Here is a 25,000-nt window from a genome sequence, read left to right as displayed (position 1 = left end):
AACAAAACAGAATATTTTCAAAGGTGCAAACAGAAGCCAGCATATGATATTTACAAAACTGAGAGGTTTTCAAGGCCTGTATCCTTCCTTGTTTTTGCAAATTAAAGTCAGCATACCACAATCCTTTTTTTCCCATTCAATAGTCCACTGGGGGCTTTCTTTCCTCCTCATTCATAAAGTGAGCTTGCTCTAATCTCTTTTCTTTTTCCACAGCTTCCCATTTATCTCTGGCCTGCTTCATATGGTAATGGCTCTCGTGGGGAAGGAATGAATGGATACCACTTTCCTCCACCACGCTCTTTATACAACGTAGGGGCCAAGTCCTCTACCATGATTATCTAAATACATAAAGAGAAACAGAGGGAGGGAGCGAGGGAGGGAGGGAGGGAGGGAGGAGGAGGAGGAGGAGGAGGGGGGGGAAGGGGTTCCATATGAAAAGTCAACCTTCCCCTTCAATTAATATGCTATTATATATTTCTTGCACTGATCACAGCTAGCAATGCAGCCGCACAAGGTTGTAAACATTTTTAACATAGTGTGTGTTTATATGCAGTGACTGTGTTACATATTTTATATGCAGCCCAAGACAATGCGCTCTTCACTCTGTGGTGCTCAGGCAAGCCAAAGGGTTTACACAAGCCTAATATGGGCTTATAAGGGACTATTCTACCCGTGGCACGACAAAACCGCGGTCCACTAAAGCGCGCCCGATTAAAGCGCGTCGCTGACGTCATCAGCAGCGCAACAACAGCGACCGCGGAGAAAAAAGGGCGCTTTAAAAAGGGCTTTGAAAGCAAGCCGATTCACGTTAAGGATTAGGGTTAGGTTTAGGGTTAGGTTAAGCGTTAGGGTTAGGTTTAGGATTAGGTTAAGGGTTAGCGTTAGGTTTAGCGTTAGTTTAAGGGTTAGGTTTAGGGTTAGGTTAAGGGTTAGGTTTAGGGTTAGGTTAAGGGTTAGGGTTAGGTTTAGGGTTAGGTTAAGGGTTAGGTTTAGGGTTAGGTTTAGGGTTAGGTTTAGGGTTAGGTTTAGGGTTAGGTTTAGGGTTAGGTTTAGGGTTAGGTTAAGGGTTAGGGTTAGGGTTAGGTTAAGGGTTAGCATTGGGTTTAGCGTTAGTTTTAGGGTTAGTTTTAGGGTTAGGTTAAGGGTTAGGTTTAGGGTTAGGTTAAGGGTTAGGGTTAGGTTTAGGGTTAGGTTAAGGGTTAGGTTTAGGGTTAGGGTTAGGGTTAGGTTTAGGGTTAGGTTTAGGTTTAGGGGTTAATTTTAGCTTTAGCGCTCACAGCGTGCTTTTTTCATCGCGCTGTGATGACGTCAGGTACGCGGTTTCGTCGAGCGCGCTTTAGTCGAACGCGGTTTTGTGGTGGAACCATTCTACCTTCACCACATTTGAGCATCTATTCGTTTCTTTCTTATAAATTTGATCTACAAGGCCAATTGCAGACAGACAAACACTAGACCAGAGGGATGGGGGGAAAACGGACTATTACTGGTATCACATACTGTACCCCGGACTGGAAGTGCAGAATATATAAAAAAATAAATATTCAGAATGACTGAGACTGCCAACTCTTTAGTATTTTCCCTGGAGTTTTGATTTTGCTGAAGGGGAATCCAAGCACTGCTGTTCAAGAAGATGCCAGGTGAGGTTTGAGGTTTATTCGATTTATATGCCGCCCTTCTCCCAAGGACTCAGGGCGGCGTACGACATTAAAAGAAACACATAATACAAAAGTTTTTTAAAAATTAAACAGAATATCCCAAACCCAATTAAAATTGACAATGACATTTTTTAAAAAAGAATTCGAATTAAAATTAACAGTGATCAATACTTTGTTTTGTTTTGTTCAGGCCAGGCTGGCTTGTTGGAAAAGCCAACTTTTTAGGGCGCGCCGGAAGGACCGGAGGTCGGGGATTATGCGAAGCTCCGGGGGCAGCTCATTCCAGAGGGAAGGCGCTCCCACAGAGAAGGCTCTCCCCCACTGGGGGTCGCTAGCCGACACTGTCTGTCCGACGGCACCCTGAGGGCCAACTTTGTGGGGTCGCACTGGACGGTGGGAGGCTACCGGTGGCGGTAGGTGGTCTCGCAGGGTAGACAAGTCAAATGTTACTGCAAACACAGACAACTTCTTTGCCATTCTCTTGTCTTTTTTTATTTTTATGCCTTTTCTGTGTTTGAGGACATTTTTAGTGTACGCTTAATTTTAAGGCAGGTATTTCTTGAATCCAGTTAAATAAGAAAAAGATAGAAAACAGACATTCCATACCTGAAATGCCAGCATGTTACCAACCTGTAAAGTATCCGCGAAGACAACTATCAGGTTCTTCAGCTCCAGAACGAGATCAGGGTCAGTGCAATAGGACTGAAAGTTAAAATATCAGATTACGCTTAAGAAATTAAAGCAATGTGTTGCTCATTTTCAACAGCTGTAAAGCTGACTAATGGCTGCATTTCCAACAATAGCGTATGGAAGCTTACAAGCAAAGTATATTGAAAATAGGACTTCCTTCTGCTTATCTTCCTCAGAAATATTTACTTGTTGTTGTTTTTTCTCCCTTGGAAATGTTTTGCTTCTCATCCAAGAAGCTTCTTCGGTTCTTCAATGCCAGAACTGAAGAAGCTTCTTGGATGAGAAGCGAAATGTTTTCCAAGGAAAAAAAAACCAAGAATATTCATTGCCTTTTGAAAAACATCTTTGGAGACAACCTTGACGTGAATGATTGAGATTCTCCTTAGACATTCCTCAGAAATAATATTTGAGGAGTGTTTCTCTGAGTTATATCTATCTATCTATCTATCTATCTATCTATCTATCTATCTATCTCTCTATCTCTCTATCTCTCTCTCTCTATCTATCTATCTATCTAAATTGTAACTGTATTTTTAGCACTTCACTGTGTTCCATATCTCTCTCTCTCTCTCTCTCTCTTTATCTATATCTATCTATCTATCTATCTATCTATCTATCTATCTATCTATCTAAATTGTAAGTGTATTTTTAGCACATCACTGTGTTTTATATCTATCTCTCTCTCTATCTATCTCTCTATCTCTCTCTCTCTATCTATCTATCTAAATTGTAAGTGTATTTTTAGCACTTCACTGTGTTCCATCTCTCTCTCTCTCTCTCTCTCTCTCTTTATCTATATCTATCTATCTATCTATCTATCTATCTATCTATCTATCTATCTATCTATCTATCTATCTAAATTGTAAGTGTATTTTTAGCACATCACTGTGTTTTATATCTATCTATCTCTCTATCTATCTCTCTATCTCTCTCTCTCTATCTATCTATCTAAATTGTAAGTGTATTTTTAGCACTTCACTGTGTTCCATATCTCTCTCTCTCTCTCTCTCTCTTTATCTATATCTATCTATCTATCTATCTATCTATCTATCTATCTATCTATCTATCTATCTAAATTGTAAGTGTATTTTTAGCACTTCACTGTGTTCCATAACTAACTATCTATCTATCTATCTATCTATCTATCTATCTATCTATCTATCTATCTATCTCTATCTATCTATCTATCTATCTATCTATCTATCTATCTATCTATCTCTATCTATCTATCTATCTATCTATCTATCTATATCTATATCTATATCTATATCTATATCTATATCTATCTATCTATCTATCTATCTATCTATCTATCTATCTATCTATCTATCTATCTATCTATCTATCCCCCTCATGGCTAGAGACTACTCATAATCCTATCCACTATTAATTTGCCCAATACTCTTCTAATGCCACCCACATTGGCATTTAAATCAATTTCTGAGAAAGTGCTCTACCTCACATTTTGCTCCCCATCACCTAAATTTCAGACGTAAATGTTGGCTACTCCAATTTCTTCTTTAAGTAGAAGCTATAAAAAATATTTAAGATAATCGCCGCGTTTCGTTTGCGGTGAGGGCACCAACACATTCGTGCAGTTTTCTTGACAATTTATTTCATTTCATGTCATTTATTAAATTTATAGGCCGCCCAATCCCGGGGGACTCCGGGCAGCTTACAACGAAAGAAGAAAAAAAGAAAAGCAAAATAAATAAAGAAATAATTAAAATTTCACAACACACATACCCTCTGATCGGGGCTGGACCTTAACACTAAGGTCAACAGCCCCAGGCCTGCCAGAACAGCCAGGTTTTAACGGCTTTCCTGAAGGCCATGAGGGTGGGTAAGGTCCGGACCTCTGGGGGTAGCTGGTTCCACAGGGTCGGAGCAGCCACAGAGAAGGCTCTCCTCCGGGGGCCCGCCAGCCGACACTGTCCGGCTGACGATATCTGAAGGAGGCCCACCCTGTGGGATCTTATCGGCTGTTGGGTCGACCGCCGTAGGCGGTCATCTGCCACAGATGTGATTTGCCATTCTCTTCTTACAGAGCGCATTTTTTTTCATTTTCCCCTTCTAGCTTGGAGATGTGATGGTCCCCTGGTGGTCTCTCTTCCAAGAATTAACCAGATCTAACCCTCCTTAGTTTCTAAGTAAAATTCCGAGAAGATTGGCCTGATTCTGACATCCGCTGAGACCATAAAAGTGTTAATGGTGGTAGAAGACGATTTGAACAATATCAGACGATCTAGAAGGAGTCATTCATAAATAAAACAAACATATAAACCCCAAAAATGTGGGGTATTTTTCTATCTTAACCTTAAGACATCTTTGTTTCAGGTACTTAACCTATGCTTTTTTCATCAGCCTTGGGGATCCACGGGGAACCTGCAAGATGGCTGTATGAGGTCAAGTGATTGTTGTTCTCCCACATTTTTGAGGTTTATATGTTTATTTTATTTACGGATGACTCCTTGTAGATCGTCATGTAGTTTTTAATAGCTGTTACATTTGTGCACTGCCCATAGTCACATTTTTTTGTTGGATATAAATGTGGTAAATGAGGTCCTAAGATGTCCGTAAACGGGGCGTGCATAAGCGCACCAGAGTTCCTTCCATCCCTGTCCTACTGTCCCCATTTATTTGTATTCATTTCCTTTGTTCACGTCCATGTTTATACTTATACCTGTTACCTTGCACATCAGTGTTTCCCAAACTTTTGACATACGTGTACCCCTTCTATAATTTTCGTAACGCTGAGTACCCCTCATAAAAAACATATCAAAATACAAATATATATAAAGTCTCCCTTTATTTATTTATCAGCATAAATATAACAAATGTAACAAAAAGGCAACAGTAAAAAATATTGGGTTTCTGTCTGAATGGTCTCTTGTGACGAGCCGAAGACAGAGAGTGGAAGTGTGACCTTCCTCCCATATTTGGGCATACCAGGGGTTGTGACTTTAAATATATACCTCTCACCCTGGCTGGCTGATAAGGAGTCGAGCTCTGTAGCTCAATGGTTAACACATCTGCCTAAGAGGCAATAGAGCACAGGTTCGATTCCCAACAAGGGTGTGGCTAGCTGATGAGAGCTAAATAGCTTGAAATAGATCTATACTAGTCTCCCTTTATTTATTTATCAGCATAAATATAACATATATATATATATATTTGGTACATACGCAAAATAAACGAAAGTTATATTATAAAGAACGTTTATTTGATTCAATGAGAAGGATGAAATTGTTTATGTTGAGATGACAGATCGTCATAATTTGGTTCCCTGGTTGTTAATTTTAATCTGAGATGCGGTTCCACCTCCAAAAGTCTGTTCCTTTTTTTCGACTTAATGTCTACAAATGCAGAAAAAAGCAACTTCGCATAAATTTCTTATTTCTTTCCTTGTTCTGTGGGCGCAGCTAAGCACGGTGCAATGGATATTCCCCCGTGATCCCCACCAAACTCCGGTGCAACGCGTACCCCCACCAAACTCTTCCCGTACCCCTGGGGGGGTACGCGTACCAAACTTTGGGAAACACTGTTGTACATGTTTGACAAACTAAATAAAAGAAAAGAAAAAAAATAAAATAAATAGCCTGGGTTTGTGTTAGATAACCATTTGCTTCTATTTACAGATAAACTGTCGCAATAAAAGTCCATCGGCCATTAGCAATTTTTGCTATTTTATTCCTTTATACGAAAAAAAAAATTGCAAACAAAAAAATTAGGAAAAGATAACTTTATAAGGCTAAATGACACTTGTTTATAATTCCCCAACCGAAGAACAGCTAATAGGATCCAGTTAGTAGCTAGCGTACAACTCTTGTTACAATTGGGAGCTATCATAAGGCTTTTTTGCCAGCGAAGTTTACTTTGGAAAAGGGTTTGGAATTATAATTAGAAACTATTTCCTGGTGCTGTTTTCAATGCTAAACCAATTCAACTCTGATCTCATGAAAAGGTCAGTTGAAAACTAATTAGGACAGATTGCAACAATAAGAGCAGATTAACTCTGCATATTCTAAACTGTTCGGACTAAGAACAGTTCGGAAGACCTGGGGGGATTGTAACTCAGTTGGGGGGATTATGCAGATCGCCCAGGGGCTGGGACTCAAAAGCCTGATACTGCAGGGAAAAACAAAGGCTTGATGGGCTCCCCCCCCCCAAATCTGAGCAATTTTTAATTACCAAGACCCCTCCCCACCCCCCTCCACGTTAGACTTCCATTCTGCACCACAACCAGCCTTCCCCACATTCTCCTTCCCCTAAACTTACTCTACGGGGTCTTAAATAAATAAATTTAATGGGAAGCTCCACCCCCCAACCTCCCCCCCCCCAGCTCACTCACCGAATGAGTTCTAAGGACAGCAATAATCTTGGAAAGGGCCATGTTCCAAAGTTCATCCGTGTAAGCTCTCGTGATTAATCCTTGGGTTGCGTGTAAAATGTGATCCTCAACGACAAAAAACCTGAACGAGGTTAACAAATCGTGGGGTTAACGGGACTTTAAGGTGAGATATCATTGATAAGGAGCAATAAAAGCCCCAATGCTCCCTCTTTTCCTCTCCCCCTTTCCTCCTCAGCCCCCAAACATGGGGGCTTTCGCTGGCCTTTTGCGCCGTATCGCACCTCTGGCGCTTAATTAAAGGGAATGTGTGAAGAAACCCACGCTCCGCCATTTAATTAGGACGAGTATATCTGAGATGCGGTAATAAATGTGGACGTTTACCCCTCAAGCCGCACCTCAGTGGGAGAGCATATTTTTTGTTCATGCATTCATAGAAAGAGCCGAGGTGGCGCAGTGGTTAGGGTGCAGTACTGCAGGCCACTCCAGCTGACTGTTATCTGCAGTTCAGCGGTTCAAATCTCACCGGCTCGAGGTTGACTCAGCCTTCCATCCTTCCGAGGTGGGTGAAATGAGGACCCAGACTGTGGGGGCGATATGCTGACTCTGTAAACCGCTTAGAGAGGGCTGAAAGCCCTATGAGGCGGTATATAAGTCTAACTGCTATTGCTATTGCTATTGCTATTCAACACAGTGCTATTCACATTGGGCCTTCAGACCCGTCACATTTTTTACTGTGGGAAACTGGGAAGGGGGATTATATGGAGTATGGGAGATATATATATTCAAAATAACATTCTTTTCTCAGAGAGTCAAGGACACTTTGCCCTGCAGCTGCGGTGGTGTGACTGGGGGGTATCTCCAGTTTTGGATGGTGTCTGGACCATGTGATGGACTTGTGGGGGCTGGCCAGGGACTTGGGACTTTCTTTTGGGTGGGGAAAACCTGGAAACTTTCAGATTCGGGTTTTCTCAGACATGCCAATATGATAATCTCTAATAAATGTTGGAACTTTACTCAACTGATCACATGGCATCTGAGAACTCATCTATACCTGGATTCAACACAGCCTAGAGAGTTGCCCCTGCATGGCCCCATGGGAGTCTGACAACCAATCAGAATACATTTCTTACACAGGAACAGGAAACAGAGAGGTGGGACTGAACAGGGTATAAAAAGCCTAGCAAGCCCCTCCCTCAGCCCTTCTCTTCTTCTCCACCAACATTGAAGCATGTGATCCCCTTTTCTGTTCAGGGCTCAAGCCACGTGGCCCTGTCCAACAATAAACCATCTTTCCAAGCAGCCTCCATGTCTCCAGTGACTTTAAATCCAGTTCTTTAATACACACAAGATTTATTTTCAAGAAAACTTAATTTATCATACAATGATGGGAGGAGCAAGGGGGGGAGTAACTGTTTCCATCCCTTAAAATATCCATTGCTGGTGTTAATATAGCAAAAATAAGACCAAAAAAAGCACATGCCAACACGTTGAAAAGCTACAATAAGTTGAGATAGCAGCTTTACTCACCCTACAATTTGACTGAAGTATCTTCTGTAATCTTCTACTGTTTCATGCTGTAAGGAAAGGACACAATCATTTAACAGAAAGCAATTTGAGAGGTTGTATAAATCTTTTCTTCTTTCAGGTCAAGTACCATGTTGGACTGTGGCTGCAGAACGAGTCGCGCTTGTTTCCTCCTCTGTTTTCTATAGTAGTTTTCAAATGTTTCTTCATCACCCTAAACCAAATAAATATGGACAATTTTAGAGATCTGTTTGTTCTCCCAAATATTTTCATGACAAAATTTCCCCCCACTTTTCTGAATATGAAAAAAATATTCTATAGCAATAGCAATAGCAGTAGACTTATATACCGCTTCATAGGGCTTTCAGCCCTCTCTAAGTGGTTTACAGAGTCAGCATATCGCCCCCAACAACAATCCGGGTCCTCATTTTACCCACCTCGGAAGGATGGAAGGCTGAGTCAACCCTGAGCCGGTGAGATTTGAACCGCTGAACTGCTGATCTAGCAGTAGCCTGCAGTGCTGCATTTAACCACTGCGCCACCTCGGCTCTTCTATGGGCTGCTCATAATTTCAAATATATACTGTGCATTCTGTTTTACTACAGGTATTTATACTGATACTGACCGGAAGAAGCTGGGCATGGACGCCAGCGTGGAAGAAGGAGATTGGACCATGTGATGGACTGTGGGTGTGGGGACAAGATCATGAACTTTTAACTGGGTGGGATTCTGATGTAACTTCCAGAGTTGGAATCCCCACAGCTATGTGCCAACATGCCTGCTTTATTAAATTGGAAGTTTAATCATAGTTTTGCCTTCAACTCTGATTTAATTCTGCATGGTATTTGGAACGCTGACGCATGAATCTCATTATTTTCAGTGAGACTATTCTAAACTTTACTTAGCCTAAAGCAAAATTTGTAGGGCTGCAACCAATAACCGTGGCCACTAATTTCTTCTTTTCACCCAGCCTCCTCCGTCTTTACCAAGTTGTGTTGGAAAATTAGGCAACAGTACATGAGGTTACAATGGGAATTATGAAGAGAAGGGAAACTAGGGGGAAACGCTTTCTTTTTCTGCTTGTAAAACAGAGCCTCTAGTGGCTCAGAGGCCCTTGTCTTTAGGGAAGAATGAAAACAACAATGTTACAACTAAGCAGACAAGCATTAGCAGCAGGCAATAACTAGGCACATCTTCATTATTACACTATATATACATTTCTATGGTTCACCGACAAATGCGCGATAGACATATGCGCGCCGACAAAACCGCGACGGACAAATGAGCGCCATCAAAATCGCTAATTGATTTTTGACAAATGCACGCCAACAAATGCACGCCGACAAAATCGCGTCGTCAACAAACTATAGAGAGCCCAGTGAGTGTGCTGGGCCTTTAACATAGTGGGACGTGTATACGTACATTATAACCCTAATGCTAAGGAGTGGGATAGAAGAAAGATGGGTAGAGAGGGCGGGAGAGAGGATGGGAGGGAGGGTGAGAAGGAAGGGAGGGAGTGGATCGGGAGAGAGGAGTGGTAGAGGGGGAGGGGAAGTAGGGTAGAGGGGGATGATGGAGGGAAGATAGAAAGTTGGAGGGGGGTGGAAGAAAGAGGTGTACGGAGAGTGGAAGAGGTATATTGGGTTTCTATTTTGGGGGGTATTGTTGACAAGAAGAATTGCCGCGATTATTGTTTAATGTTGTATGGCTCCGGCTATGCACAGTATATATGTGAGTTTATGAAAATGAAAAAATGAAAAATAAAAACCTTTTTCACATATAACCCTAACGCTAACCCTAAAAATTTTTTTGATTTTATTGTGCTTGTCATCGCGCTTTTGTCGGCGCGATTTTGACGTCGTGAATTTGTGGGCGCGATTTTGACAAAGCGTTTTAATCGGCGCTGTTTTGTCGGCGCGCATATGTCTATCGCGCAATTGTCGGGTCACACATTTCTACGCATATACAAATAAAAGGGTTTTCATATATAACATATACATACCAGAACTGAATAAATATGTAGGCATCTATACACAGGAGAAAAATCTACCAGATCGTGAGCAGTCAAAACCTGTAGAAATGCACCCCCCCCAAAAAAAGGCAAGAATGTAACATCCAATCAGATATAACATTACAAAGCAAACTTTTAGCATAAATTAAATGAAAGCCAATATTGTCATTCATGGGCAAAACTTTGTTATGATTAGTCCCATGGTTGTTATGGTAACTAAAGACGAGAGGTACTTATTCAAAAGCGGGTACTTGAGAGACCGCCTGCTGCCAATTACCTCCAATGGACCGATCAGATCCCACAGATTAGGCCTCCTCCGAATTCCATCCGCCGGCCAATGCCGACTGGCGACTACCCGGAGGAGAGCCTTCTCTGTGGCTGCTCCGACCCTCTGGAACGAGCTCCCCGTGGGGATTCGGACCCTCACCCCCCATCAGGCCTTCCGCAAAGCCCTTAAAACCTGGCTGTTCCGACAGGCCTGGGGTTGACGGGTTCCCGTCCCCGCTCGATCTGTGTGGTTTGTTGTTGTGTTTTTAAACTCTTTTTGTAGCTGCTTGTTTGATGTTTTCCCCCTTGCTTGTATTCCCTACCCGATTTGTGAGCCGCCCTGAGTCCCTCCGGGAATAGGGCGGCATATAAGTGCAATAAATCCAAATCCAAAATCCAAATTTTCACTGGCAGAGCCACCGCGGTTTCTAGGTCAGCCCCGTGGGCCAGATCTAAGCACCCCGTGGGCCAGATCCAGTTTGACACCCCTGGTCTACCCCGTTGCAGTCGCCTAAGCGTAAAAATACAATATAATCCACTGAAATACCTCCTCTTCGTTTTCTTCTTCGTCCTCTAGAGTTTGCTTTGAAACGACTTCGCTCCTTGCTTCTGCAATCCCATTGCTGCTGGCGTATACGTTCTTTCCGCAACAGAGACTGCCCTGCTTCTGAAGAGCGGTGTTAAAACTCTTTTGCTGCTGCGCCTGCATTAGCAAAGCAGATACAGACAAGGAAATAATCCACGAGGTCTCTTTTACAGTCCCAAGAAACAAATTCAAGCCATAACAAGGCCAGAGTCGCGGGAGAGGTGGTCTCCTAATACTTTAGCTGGATCCAGCAGATCTCAGCATTTTTCAAAAGAACGGGACGGAGTGTGATAAACTTGCTGTGCAGCTGAAGATAGGATGGAAACAAATGTGGAAGAAGACTGCTAAACCTTCTGTCAACCCTTTCCATCTGAACCCAACTCAAATGGGGGATGATATAAGGAATGGAAGGAAGAAGAATATGTATGAATATATGTATGTATGTATGTGTATATACATACATAGATACATACATACATATATATAAATATGTTGTATTTGTGCTGATAAATAAATAAAGGGAGACTAGTATAGCTCTATTTCAAGCTATTTAGCTCTCATCAGCTAGCCATACCCTTACTGGGATTTGAACCTGTGCTGTATTACATCTTAGGCAGATATGTTAACCACTAAGCCACAAGGTTCTCCTCCTTTATCAGCTGAGCCAGGGAAATAGGTATGTATTTAGTGTTGTTGTATTTGTGCTGATAAATAAATAAAGGGAGACTAGTATAGATGTATTTCAAGCTATTTAGCTCTCATCAGCTAGCCATACCCTTACTGAGATTCAAACCTGGGCTGTATTACATATTAGGCAGATGTGCTAACCACTGAGCCACAAGGTTCTCCTCCTTTATCAGCTGAGCCAGGGAAATAGGTATGTATTTAGTGTCACAAAGGCAACAGTAAAAATATTGGGTTTCTGTCTGGATGGTCTCTTGTGACGAGCTAATAGACAGAGAAAGGAAGCAGTAGGCTTCCTCCCATATTTGGGCATACCAGAGGTTGTGACACTAAATACATACCTATTTCCCTGGCTCAGCTGATAAAGGAGGAGAACCTTGTGGCTCAGTGGTTAACACGTCTGCCTAATATGTAATACAGCCCAGGTTCGAATCCCAGTAAGGGTATGGCTAGCTGATGAGAGCTAAATAGCTTGAAATAGATCTATACTAGTCTCCCTTTATTTATTTATCAGCACAAATACAACACAACTGTAACAAAGGCAACAGTAAAAATATTGGGTTTCTGCCTGGACGGTCTGTTGTGACGAGCCGATGGACAGAGAATGGAAGCAGTGAACTTCCTCCCATATTTGAGCATACCAGGGGTTGTGACTTTAAATATACACCTTTCTCCCTGGCTTAGCTGATAACGGAGGAGAGCCTGTGGCTTAGTGGTTAACACATCTGCCTAATATGTAATACAGCCCAGGTTCGAATCCCAGTAAGGGTATGGCTAGCTGATGAGAGCTAAATAGCTTGAAATAGATCTATACTAGTCTCCCTTTATTTATTTATCAGCACAAATGCAACACAACTGTAACAAAGGCAACAGTAAAAATATTGGGTTTCTGTCTGGATGGTCCCTTGTGACGAGCCGATAGACAGAGAAAGGAAGCAGTAGGCTTCCTCCCATATTTGGGCATAGCAGGGGTTGTGACACTAAAAAATATACATACATACATACATACATACATACATACATACATACATACATACATACATACATCTCCACCCAAGCATATCCACTTTACAGTAAGACAGCAGAAGATACCCTTGGCAAAAGGGCCCAGCATGGTCAAATATGTTTGACAGAGACCCTTAAAAGAGTGTTTATGGGAAGAAGACAAACATCCATCCCAGTCTAGGCCCCCCTGTCCAAGGTTTGGTCACATATCTAGAAATATGCATGAAGAATGATTCCACTGGTTTTGTTTCGGAATGAATCTCATTCATCCAGTTTCATACCATTGAGATGCAAAACTGTATTTTGCAGTTGAAAATGGGTAGGAAAAGGCTATGCTGCTGTGGAGAAGGCTGCCCCATGGTGTTTGCACATATGTATTCATCGTGACCCGACAAATGCGCGCACGGCAAAAGCGCGCACGGCAAAAGCGCGGCGCTAAAACCGCGATGTCATCAACACGCCGACAACAGCGCGCCGACAGAAGCGCGATTTAAGGTTAGGGTTAGGGTTAGGGTTAGGTTTAGGGTTAGGTTAAGGGTTAGGGTTAGGGTTAGGTTAAGGGTTAGGTTTAGGTTTAGGGTTAGGGTTAGGTTTAGGGTTAGGTTTAGGGTTAGGTTTAGGTTTAGGGTTAGGGTTAGGTTTAGGGTTAGGGTTAGGGTTAGGTTAAGGGTTAGGGTTAGGTTAAGGGTTAGGTTTAGGTTTAGGGTTAGGGTTAGGGTTAGGGTTAGGTTTAGGGTTAGGGTTAGGGTTAGGGTTAGGTTTAGGGTTAAGTTTAGGTTTAGGTTTAGGTTTAGGGTTAGGGTTAGGTTTAGGGTTAGGGTTAGGTTTAGGGTTAGGGTTAGGGTTAGGTTTAGGGTTAGGGTTAAGTTTAGGTTTAGGTTTAGGTTTAGGGTTAGGTTTAGGGTTAGGGTTAGGTTTAGGGTTAGGTTTAGGGTTAGGTTTAGGTTTAGGTTTAGGTTTAGGGTTAGGGTTAGGGTTAGGGTTAGGGTTAGGGTTAGGGTTAAGTTTAGGTTTAGGTTTAGGTTTAGGTTTAGGGTTAGGGTTAGGTTTAGGTTTAGGGTTAGGTTTAGGGTTAGGTTTAGGGTTAGGTTTAGGGTTAGGTTTAGGGTTAGGTTTAGGGTTAGGTTTAGGGTTAGGTTTAGGGTTAGGTTTAGGGTTAGGGTTAGGTTTAGGGTTAGGTTTAAGATTAGGTTTAGGTTTAGGGTTAGGGTTAGGGTTAGGATTAGGTTTAGGTTTAGAGAGTGCTTCTGTCGGCGCGCTGTTGTCGGTGCACTTCAGCGCTCATTCGTCGGCGTGGTTTAGAACTCGCGGTTTTGTCACCGCGGTTTAGTCAGGCGTGCTTTTATCGGGCGCCCTTTTGTCGGTGAACCTGTATTCATAATGTTAGTAAGGCGGTTCTTGGATGCTATCAGAGAAAGTTCCCCTGAGACTAGGAACAAAATCTAAATGTGATTGTTGTAGTCCGGTTTTACTGAATAATATTTTAAAATTGAGCATTTCAGGATGTTTACCTGCTTCATTGCCATTTCACCAATTTTATCTGAATGTTTCCGGATGCTCTCCAGGAAGTCCTTCAGATCTGACATGGAAATCCCTTTAATTTCCTCGCGAAGCTTTGGAAGGTTCCCAATCATGATTTGGCAAAACCGATATTGACTAACTCTAGGGAAATATATGTTTTCTAGCTGTTCCATTGTTTTTAGAGCAGAATAATATCTGGGGGAAAAAAAACAAGAAACCATCTTTTTTTTAAGACGGAAAGGGAAAAAAACATAGCATATTTTTTAAACAAAAAAAAATTGATAACAGCCTAGATTCCAGATCCTGAATAATCTAGTCTCATATAAGAGTGGAGACAAAAAGAAGAAAGAAATGGCATTGGATACACTTTGGAGTTGTTGTTTTTAAAATTACTGCTTTTAAAAAACATTTGGGACTTCAAATTTGATTGTGTTTGCTGGGTGAATTCTCCTTTATAAAAAAAATTATGAATTTAAAATTTTATAAAGATTTTTTTCAGACTACACAGCAAAAGGGTGAATACAGTGCTGATTTTAGAAAATTTTAATGGATTAACAGTTCAGAAGGATTTGAATTAAAGACTTTGAAGTTAATTAAAAGGATTTTTTCCTGTGGGAAATACTTTGGTTTATATCTAAATAACTAATAAGACAACTCTGCAGGTTGGACACTAGAGGGCACTAGAAGGAAATAAATATATCAAAGGGTTTTTTTTTGTTGAATGAGTGAAATACTTAATTATAATGTTATCTGTTATTGTAGAATTGGAATATTTTATTGATGAGAAGCTCCACTGAATAAAATTGAAATTGATCTGAATGTGTATTTAAAAATGATAGCTTATAAAAAAAGAGGGAAATAATTGATTTACAAATGATACTGGATGATGATTTGATAATTACAAAAGACAATCGAATATCTAAAAAGTGATGTGGATAACTTCTCTGCAATGAATTCACAAAATGGACACTGAAATTGTCAAAGATTTCATTAGAAGTGATAGTGAGAATATGAACCACGATACGGATAATTTTTCTTTGCTGAAATTACAAAAGTAACTTCAGAATTTAGACTTCGGGACACCAACAATTCTGAGAGATATATAAGTTATAAATGTAAAATGAGATATAAATGTAAAAGGATGGATTTAAAGTGGGTTTATTAGGAGTCCTATTGGCACAGTGGTTAGAATGCAGTATTGCAAGTCGAGTCTCCTGAGCCCATTAGGAGTTCGATCCTGATGGGCTCAAAGCTGACTTATTCTCCCATCCTTCCAAGGTCAGTAAAATGAGGACTGTTGGGAGCAATATGCTGATATTATAAAACACCCAGAGAATTATGTAAATAAGTCTAAACGCTACTGCTATTATTAATGTAATTTTAATATTATTAAGATGGGGTGATAAACCCTTAAAATATTATAGAGAATAGAATGAGACATGGAATGGAATGGTTTTTTAAAAGAGATAGTGTTAAGCTTTTTTTAAAAAGAGATGTTGTTATAATAATTACACTTGCTGCGGAACAAGACGAAAATTTATTTATTTTCCTTCACTTTTTTAGTTTCAATTGCTTTCGTATATATATAAAATTCTCTGTAGAATGTATTAATTTTATTTGTCTAACATAATCCTTAATAAGATTATTACCAAAATTATGTTGGCGACATATAAACCCTAATGGAAGCAGAGATTGAAAGATAGCAAGATTAAAAAATAAAATTAGAGAAGGATGAAAGCAAAGCATTTGGCTATGCTATACTCTTTTCCTAGCATATCCAAGCAGCTATTCCACATAATTAAAAATCCAGAATTTTAATACAATAAATACCTGTAGACATTAAATTGTTAGATCAAAGAATGTGACTTATAGGGTGTATCTCACCAGGAGTTGTTACAATTATATTATATACTACGGTGTATTAAATATATTATCTATAGTTCATTATATACTACATTTTACTATATTATGTAGGAGGTCAAAAAACAAATAGAAATAATTATTTGTTTTTTTATTTATAATGATCCATTATTAATATTTACATATTTATTTAGAACTTGTTTTGAAAGTTGCATGGTATATCAGATGACAAATGTTAACCAGTGAGGGAAATCTCTATTTTGCTATTTTGATAATGTATTAACTATTTGTTTTGAAATAATAAAACCAAATCAAACAATAAAATGGAATTATAAGCCAAATGTTAATTATTTCAATTTCATGGATATGACTTAAACATTTAATTTCTAAAGCCAATGACTAATTCTTCCAAATACTTTTATTTTTCCTCATGAGAATTGTTCATTTGTCATGGAAGGCATGGAACAAAGGCAGGAATTGAATACAATGAGACCAAATTCATTAAACATCTCACTAAAGTAAGCTTTATTACTCCATCAGTAATTGCAATAGACAAGTGGATGAACCAATTCATTAAAACATTTAGTTGAGTTAAAAACGATTAATTCACCTTCTGACATTCATCTGCTCTTTTAATTTGCTGTACATCTCCAATACTGTAAGAAGAAGAAAAAATGTCACTATAAAATATATAATCCAGAATACAGATGCTTTCCAAACCATCAGTTTTGTACGCATATAAATGCATTTTTGAAATTGTGAAAGTTTTACAACCTAAGGATGGAAAACTTAAAATGGAAAAGCAGTAAAAAATAGGAATTTTAGAAAGTTAGTTTAGGCTGATCTCAAAGCATTTTAAAACTTTTATTTTAAACTCTTTATTGGTCACCCAACGCCGTGAAAATTACAATGGATTTATAGACAAAAATAGATCACTGCTGTTGGCAGGAACATGTGTTATAGGAAGAGAACATCAGGAAACCAAGGTGTTTCACAGATAATGGTAAAAATGTAATGTTTCTCTGTGTAACTAAAACCAAATGTCAGAAATGGGGATCTGGGAAATATTGCATATAACGATGTTTCAGCTTATCTTTGAAACTCTGGTTCCATCATGAATGGTTAAATAATATTCAATTACATGACAACACAAATTAATATCATCAACAATATTCCGTCTCTGAATATCCTTATCAATATCCTGGATATGAATGAACAAATTTTTTAAAAAAGATAACTGATTTAAATGCATTTAAATATCTCCTTTAAATCTTTTAAGCCACATTTGCTCCAGAAAGTACTGTGTATCACATATCAATTTTGTATTAATTGTGTTGGAATATATCTAGATTTAAGATATGAAGTGACAGAGTCCTGTGGGATTGAGCGGCCTATAAATTTAATAAATAATTTTGGTACGCCTATATTTGGCGTTTTTAAGTATTTGTGACTAACCTGGAAGGCACAACTGAAGTTTTTCGACCACCGTCGTAATATTCCTCTGCTGGAGTCTACTCTGGATGACTTCCTCTGTCTGAGCTAGCACCTTGAGTATTTTCAAACATATTATGGTTAAATTAGGAGGACTCATGTCATATTGCGTAAAACATTTGTTGAATGAATTGGGGAAAAGCCACTTTCTTACCTCTTTCCCAGCTTCTTGGAGTCTTCTGTTTGTATCAGTAACTTGGACCTTAAAAATGATTTCACCTTTATTAGAAAAATATGCATATAATGCCCTGATGCAGCTGCTCACCCTTGTAATCAGATCATGCTTCATGAGAAACTTAGAACAAAGGGATGTAAATCCAAATTAACTCTACAGCTTGAACTTGAACTTTCGATCACCAAGGGTTTTTTGTTAACTTCAATTAGTTATGACAGTTCCTTCCAACAGATTCAGTGGCAAACTTCTCAATTTTACTTGGGATTTTTGAACTTTTGTTTCCATAGGTCTGTCAAACAATTCAAATCACTGACCCAATTGACCACTGGTCCTTCTTTGATAACCTCAATGAGGTCTATGTGTCACTCATTGTCTGCAAGAAATGGTGATTGCATTTTATGGTAATTAAACATTCATACTTTGCTGAATGCAAACACTGGGAGGTTGATTAACATCAAACGTGGATATTGCCAGCCAAGCGACATTTTAATACTGCAGGTGCAGCCAGTGCTCGACCTCAGAGTTTCCCACATATTAAGTGACTCATTAGGTCATCATAATAAGGCAGCACATTCTAGTTTATTAAAAAACTCATTAAATTCTGAACAAAGCTGCTCAATGACCTCATTGAGGCTCTAGTTATATGAATATCCTTTATATAATGCTGTTCTACTCATAACCTCTGGTGAACTATGCGCACTCTGTCTGGGGCACATACTTTTTTTTCCTTTCTTATAAATGTGCAAAGGGAGCTAAGATTAGATTAGTTTAGTTTAGTTTAGTTTAGTTTAGTTTAGTTTAGTTTAGTTTAGTTTATTTGGTCTTGTATGCCGCCCACTCCCGAAGGACTCCGGGCGGCTTACAATAGACAAGGGAAGGGGATAAATAGACAAAACAACACTTTAAAAAACGCAACATTCACAATTTCTGTGGGGCTGGATGTTTCACAAGCCCCCCGGCCTGCTGGAGCAGCCAGGACTTAACGGCTTTGCGGAAGGCCGGGGGGGGGGGTAGTAAGGGTCCGGATCTCCACGGGGAGATCGTTCCAGAGGGCTGGAGCTGCAACAGAGAAGGCTCTCCCCCGGGGAGTCGCCAACCGACATTGGCTGGCAGATGGAATCCGGAGGAGACCTAACCTGTGAGATCTAATCGGTCTATTTCCACAATTTACTTCTGAGGAAATCTCACAGTATCTTTAAAAGAAAAAAAAAATCCCAACGATTTTTGGAGAAACATCTGCGGGAAGAGGAAATTTCCATGCTGGGTCTGGATACTCAGAAAAAAAGTATCTCGAAAATATTTCCCAGCCCACTCGGTCGAGGGGGGCCCGGCTGTTGGTCTGTGGACCAACACCGGGCTGCAGCATGCCAGAGACCGGGCTGCGCAAACAAGGAAAGCTACATCCCCGAGATGTAGGCAGCATGCAAAACCATGCGCCCTCTGGTCCACGGAAAACCCTTTCTCCTCGGAACCGGTCCCTGGTGCCCAAAAGGTTGGAGGCCGCTGAATTAAACAATCTATAATTGTCTTAGTCCAGTGCCTGGAAGCTGTGGGGGTCTGGATGGGAAGTTTAAGTTTAAGTTTTAAGTTTTAATAACATTTATATGCCGCCCGATCCCGAAGGACTCCGGGCGGCTTACAATACAACAATAATAATAATAAAAAAAAGAAAAATAAGATACAGGGAAGAAAAATAGATATAAAATACAACACATCATGCACTCTATTCTGAAAGGGGCTGGACCGTATTTCGGGGTCAACAGCCCCAGGCCTGCCGGAACAACCAGGTTTTAATGGCTTTCCGGAAGGCCGAGAGAGTGGGAAGGGTCTGGATCTCTGTGGGGAGATCATTCCACCAGCTTCAGCTTCTACCTAATTATATTTAATGACAAAAAGTAATTTGCAGCATTTTTACGGCATACTGTAAGTCCTTTCGTTACTATTGTAATATTTTGAGTCATTATTCACAAGCATCTAAAGGATATTTTTACTATCACTATTTTACTTAGAAAGAGAACACGTGGCCATAAATCCTGCAACCCTAGAACTGCACTTATTGTTTAATTATTTTAAAAACTGCAGCTCCTTACCTTCAGTTTCTCTGCATCAGCCCTTACTTTAAGAAGTTCCGTGATGGCATCCACAAATCCTTGATGGTGAAAATTGCACATTTTTTCAATCTCTTTGTCATGGTTACGTATACATGCGTCCAATTTTTCCATAAACTTTTGGTGTGCATTTGGCTGGTCATCATACACAGACCTATCAAAAGAAAATGCAAACAGAAATTAACATTAATTTAAAAGTCTTCTAGGCATGACTTTGCTTACATAAGAGCCGAGGTGGCGCAGTGGTTAAATGCAACACTGCAGGCTACTTCAGCTGACTGCAGTTCTGCAGTTCGGCGGTTCAAATCTCACCAGCTCAGGGTTGACTCAGCCTTCCATCCTTCCGAGGTGGGTAAAATGAGGACCCGGATTGTTGTTGGGGGCGATATGCTGACTCTGTAAACCGCTTAGAGGGGGCTGAAAGCCCTATGAAGCAGTATATAAGTCTAACTGCTATTGCTATCTATCTATCTATCTATCTATCTATCTATCTATCTATCTATCTATCTATCTCTATATCTCTATATCTCTGTCTGTCTGTCTGTCTGTCTATCTATCATCTATCTATCTATCTATCTATCTATCTATCTATCTATCTATCTATCTATCTATCTATCTATCTATCTATCCATCCATCCATCCATCCATCCATCCATATCTCTTATCTATCTATCTATCAGTGGTTAAGGTGCAGTATTGTAGGCCACTTCAGCTAACTGCTATCTGCAGTTCGGCGGTTCAAATCCCACCGGCTCAAGGTTGACTCAGCCTTCCATCCTTCCGAGGTGGGTAAAATGAGGACCCAGACTGTGGGGGCGATATATGCTGACTCTGTAAACCGCTTAGAGAGGGCTGAAAGCCCTATGAAGCGGTATATAAGTCTAACTGCTATTGCTATTGCTATTGATTCAGTGGTGGAACTTATTCACCTGTCCACTCATTGTATGTCCAAAATATGCATGGGGTGGAGTGGGGGGGGGGCACCATTACAGGGAAAAATCAATTTTTAAAGTTTTCTTTAAATTACTGGTGTTTTTTTCATGCCTCTAACTCAGAAATTAGTCATCCTGTTAGCGCCCTCTAGTGGACAAAACCCAACATTACCTACATTCCAGTTTCGAATTTCGAGTTTAATAAGATTTGTATGCCGCCCACTCCCATTGGGACTCTGGGCGGCTAATTCATGGATAAATTTTAAAAAAAAATCCAAAACCAAGATTAGTAGCTTTTTTAAAGAATGCATTTACTTGTTTCCCCTTTGAATACAGTGATGCAAACTTTAACAAGTGTTCATTCCAAACCAACTCAGGATATCTTGATCAAGATTCCCACCCTGAAGACACCAAATTAAAGATTTCAGAATGACATTTTCAGCTCTTGTTATCCTTCCCAGGGCCATATATTTTACAGGTCTGCTACGCTACCTTTCATCAGACAAAAGGAGTTTAGTATTTGTAAGTTCCATTGGTTTTTTTCCCCTGTTTCTACAAGCACACAAAATTTATAAATATCTAAGTTGATAAATGCTATTGTATGCAAAGTAATCTAGCCCCCCCCCCCTTTTAGACATGCACATTTTATATGAACACATTAAGTGGTGGGATTCAAAAAAATTTTGCGGCCAGTTTCTTTTTTTTAAACTCTTACATCTGAGAGCCATTATAATATTTTGTTTTAAGCAAGGAGATTCCAGTTTAAGTCCCCAGTAGAGTGGAATGGGGCTCATAAAAACTGCCTGACCCAATTTATCTTAAATGGCTGCTATTCTGGGGGTTATGATACCTTCAGTTCTCAGACAGAAATATCATAAAAAACGAAACAAGCATTCATTAAATAAATCACCCTGACATCTGTAGTGCCTTTTGGAGGATAATATTTTTTGAGGAAAGCATATTTTTAAACCCTTTCGATTTTCCCAAACCATGGTATGACTTCCCTCTCCAGCCACCTAAGCTTTTTGGCAGTAAATTAGTTAATTCATAGGAATTAATTTCTTATTAAGCCAAGAATGGAATATCTAATTTTATTGGAAAATAGGATGCTATATGCTAGAAAACAAACACATTCTAAACATTTTAAACCCTTTTGATTTTCCCAAACCATGTATAACTTCCCTCTCCAGCCACCTAAGCTTTTTGGCAGTAGCTGTTCCTTCGTAGGAATTAATTTCTTATTAAGCCAAGAATGGAATATCTAATTTTATTGGAAAATAGGATGCTATGTTCTAGAAAACAAACACATTCTAAACATATTTTGGTGAAAAGCCGGCATAGAGAGTAGTAAAAAGGAAAAAAAAGTGAGCAGGTTTTTTTGGTCACCAAAATCATGTCGGTCCTTATAAATATCAAAATGTGAAAGTTTAGGTTCGGTCTTAAAAGCTGCAGTGTATAATATACACAGACAGTTTCCAAAGCTATTAGCCGTTCAGCGTGAAAACAGAACAAACTTAAAACCAACTAAAATATATATATTTTCTCTATGTTGTATGGAAACAGTGCCACCTTGTGGAAAATAACATTCTCATTCCTTTTGCCTTTATGCTTAATTTTACGCTATTGATTCATGGTGCGCCTCGGCTTTTATTACTATATCTTGCAGATCCTTTGTATTTTTGGCTCTCAGAGTAGCTAGTCTCAACTGCATAACACAAATTATAGATGTTTCTTCCAGGGTCCTTTGATATATATATATTCAGTATATAAGTTGAATGAATAAGGAGAGAATCTCACTCTTTTGCCAATTGTCTGTTTTGCCATGCTCATAGTGTTAAGTTTCCTGACATGTATATATGTTTCATGCACGGACAATGAAATGTTTTGGGACTGCCATTTTTGGGCATTGGTGAAGCACATACTGTCTGCTGTATGATTTGATTTTCTTAATTACCCAGCACCTATCAGCAATAAAATGTTTCTCAGTCTCATATAAGATCAGCTTATAAAATATCTGGATCCTAAGCATTATTTTGCTGGCATATAAAACTTTTGTGACTCAGCAGATGTCTCTTGTGAGTCCTTTCGGGATGCAAGATTAACAATGCAGCCGGGGCTCGTTAGTGGCGTCTTCTAGTGATAAAAGGACGGATGGTGCCACGCCCTGGTTGCAGGAGTCAACGTTCATCACTCATCGGTCGTGGTTTGTTTGTGAGAGACACTTGGAGAAGTGATTGGCTTTCTGTAACCCTGATTCAAGGAGACACTTGGAGAAGTGAATTGTTCTGTAAGAGTTTTGTTTTGCATTCTGTTATATCCTTGTCAGAGACTTTGTTTATGTTTATTTTTGGGCTCGCAGCCAGTCTGAGCCGAGGAATGATTAAGTGAGTTCCTTTTAAGTTTGTCTGCCTGTCGTCTGTTAACGAGCGGAGAAGGGGGGACAGAACAGAAAACTATGGCTCAGTGGTGGGTTGCTAATTTTTTTACTACCAGCGTGGGTGTGCGCAGTTAAATCTCTCCCTCTCTCTCTCCCTCCCTCTCTCTCTCTCTCTCTCTCCCTCCTCCTCTCCCTCCCTCCCTCTCCCTCTCTTCTCTCTCCCTTACTTAGAACCTTTGCTGATTCCTCTTCTGTTGCTTACCATATTACTGCCATCTTGGAGCTGAGTAGCCTTAACAAATCCAATGAATAATCAAATTTTTATTTCTTTTTTGGTGCCAAATCAGCTACGTTCAACAGATCAGGAAATTGACATGAATGGATCTCTATTTCATGTTACCTCTGGAGCTAGAATCCTGAAAAGGCTTTAAGTCAAATCAACCAGAGTAAATGTTCTCTTCCTGGGTCGGTGGCCAGCAACAGAATACAATGAGGCAGCCACACAACTCACACGTCAAAATGAGTCAAGGTGGCGCAGTGGTTAAATGCAGCACTGCAGGCTACTGCTAGATCAGCAGGTCAGCGGTTCAAATCTCACCGGCTCAGGGTTGACTCAGCCTTCCATCCTTCCGAGGTGGGTAAAATGAGGACCCAGATTGTTGGGGGCAATATGCTGACTCTCTGTAAACCGCTTAGAGAGGCCTGAAAGGCCTATGAAGCGGTATATAAGTCTACTGCTATTGCTATTGCTAAAAAACAGAAAACCGATTGCAAATTTGCACGCAATTCTCACAACCTGAAATCAAATGATTATAGTGCTGCAATAATTCCGTTCATACAACATATTGCACTTTGCCCAATTATTTTAGGTATTTACCAGCACAAAAATCTAAATGTGAAAAGCAGCCCAATATTTATATGTAATCAGGGCTTGAATAATCACAGGTAAACACCCACTTTCTCCTCTCTTTGCCTCTATAAAAAAGAAGAAGGGACAGGTTGTGAATGACATCTACGTGCTAGTTAGACATTCACAAAACTGCAGCATACTTGCCAGGTGCAAAATGTATTATTTCCTTGAACAGAGATGCTCAGTCATCCGAGCAATTTTATAAGATATGGGACTTGTTTTATCAGTTGCTGGGGGAAAAAACTTGGGAATGAAAAATGTTTTACTCATGTTTTAACTGAAGGAGTTAAATGATGACACGATCATGCTGTGAAATAAATTAACGACGATACAATGAAAAACTGATCTATCTATGAATTGAATACTTTAGAATTTTTTGTTTTAAAAAGGATACGGATAACGACGGTTTTATGTATACTTGATAGAGTATAATGGTGATATAATGTATAACCTTAAGAACATATTACAATGATATCTTGTTGTTGATAAATAATTTTAATAAGGGAATAATTTAAAAAATTGGTATATATATGTAGCGACTATTTAGAATATTTTGTTGGGAAATGAAGGAATAAGATTTTTGTTTGAAGGTAGGATGTACAAGGATAATAATGAACATAAGCATACCTGATAGTTGATTGGTGGAATCATGTATAATGGAAAATAGTGATATATAAATATAAATGGTTGGTTAAAAAAATCTTTTCTTTCACATGGGGATTATATAAAGGTATACTGTTATCAAATAGATAACCAAGAATGTAAGGGAACTATGATTTATTGGGGGAAAAAATAATACTAATTGTAATTGAACATATACTGTACAATGAAAGTGAGGTATTTAGTTATACTA

The 25,000-nt window shown here is 39.6% G+C and overlaps 1 protein-coding gene across 9 annotated transcripts in view; it reads right to left on the bottom strand.

Annotated features, from left to right (window-relative positions):
* Positions 1 to 25,000, bottom strand: part of EXOC6 (exocyst complex component 6) — a 113,796-nt gene that overhangs the window by 64,314 nt on the left and 24,482 nt on the right. For all 9 annotated transcript variants that reach the window (XM_087702605.1, XM_087702604.1, XM_087702611.1 and 6 more), the window contains exons 2-12: positions 19,911 to 20,082; positions 17,800 to 17,847; positions 17,610 to 17,700; positions 16,765 to 16,810; positions 14,285 to 14,489; positions 11,046 to 11,201; positions 10,223 to 10,291; positions 8,351 to 8,434; positions 8,224 to 8,270; positions 6,697 to 6,817; positions 2,286 to 2,357 (exon numbers count right to left, since the gene is read on the bottom strand). In XM_087702605.1, coding sequence (XP_087558731.1) covers positions 2,286 to 2,357; positions 6,697 to 6,817; positions 8,224 to 8,270; positions 8,351 to 8,434; positions 10,223 to 10,291; positions 11,046 to 11,201; positions 14,285 to 14,489; positions 16,765 to 16,810; positions 17,610 to 17,700; positions 17,800 to 17,847; positions 19,911 to 20,082 — 1,111 coding nt within the window. The remainder of the gene's footprint in view (positions 1 to 2,285; positions 2,358 to 6,696; positions 6,818 to 8,223; positions 8,271 to 8,350; positions 8,435 to 10,222; positions 10,292 to 11,045; positions 11,202 to 14,284; positions 14,490 to 16,764; positions 16,811 to 17,609; positions 17,701 to 17,799; positions 17,848 to 19,910; positions 20,083 to 25,000) is intronic.

This window comes from Thamnophis sirtalis, unplaced genomic scaffold (assembly GCF_051295495.1).
Source record: "Thamnophis sirtalis isolate CommonGarterSnake01/CBP01778 unplaced genomic scaffold, rThaSir2_p1.2 scaffold_15, whole genome shotgun sequence".
NCBI classification, from domain to species: Eukaryota; Metazoa; Chordata; class Lepidosauria; order Squamata; family Natricidae; genus Thamnophis; species Thamnophis sirtalis.
Note: the sequence above shows the minus strand (reverse complement) of the source record. Positions and strands in the feature narration are given on the sequence as shown.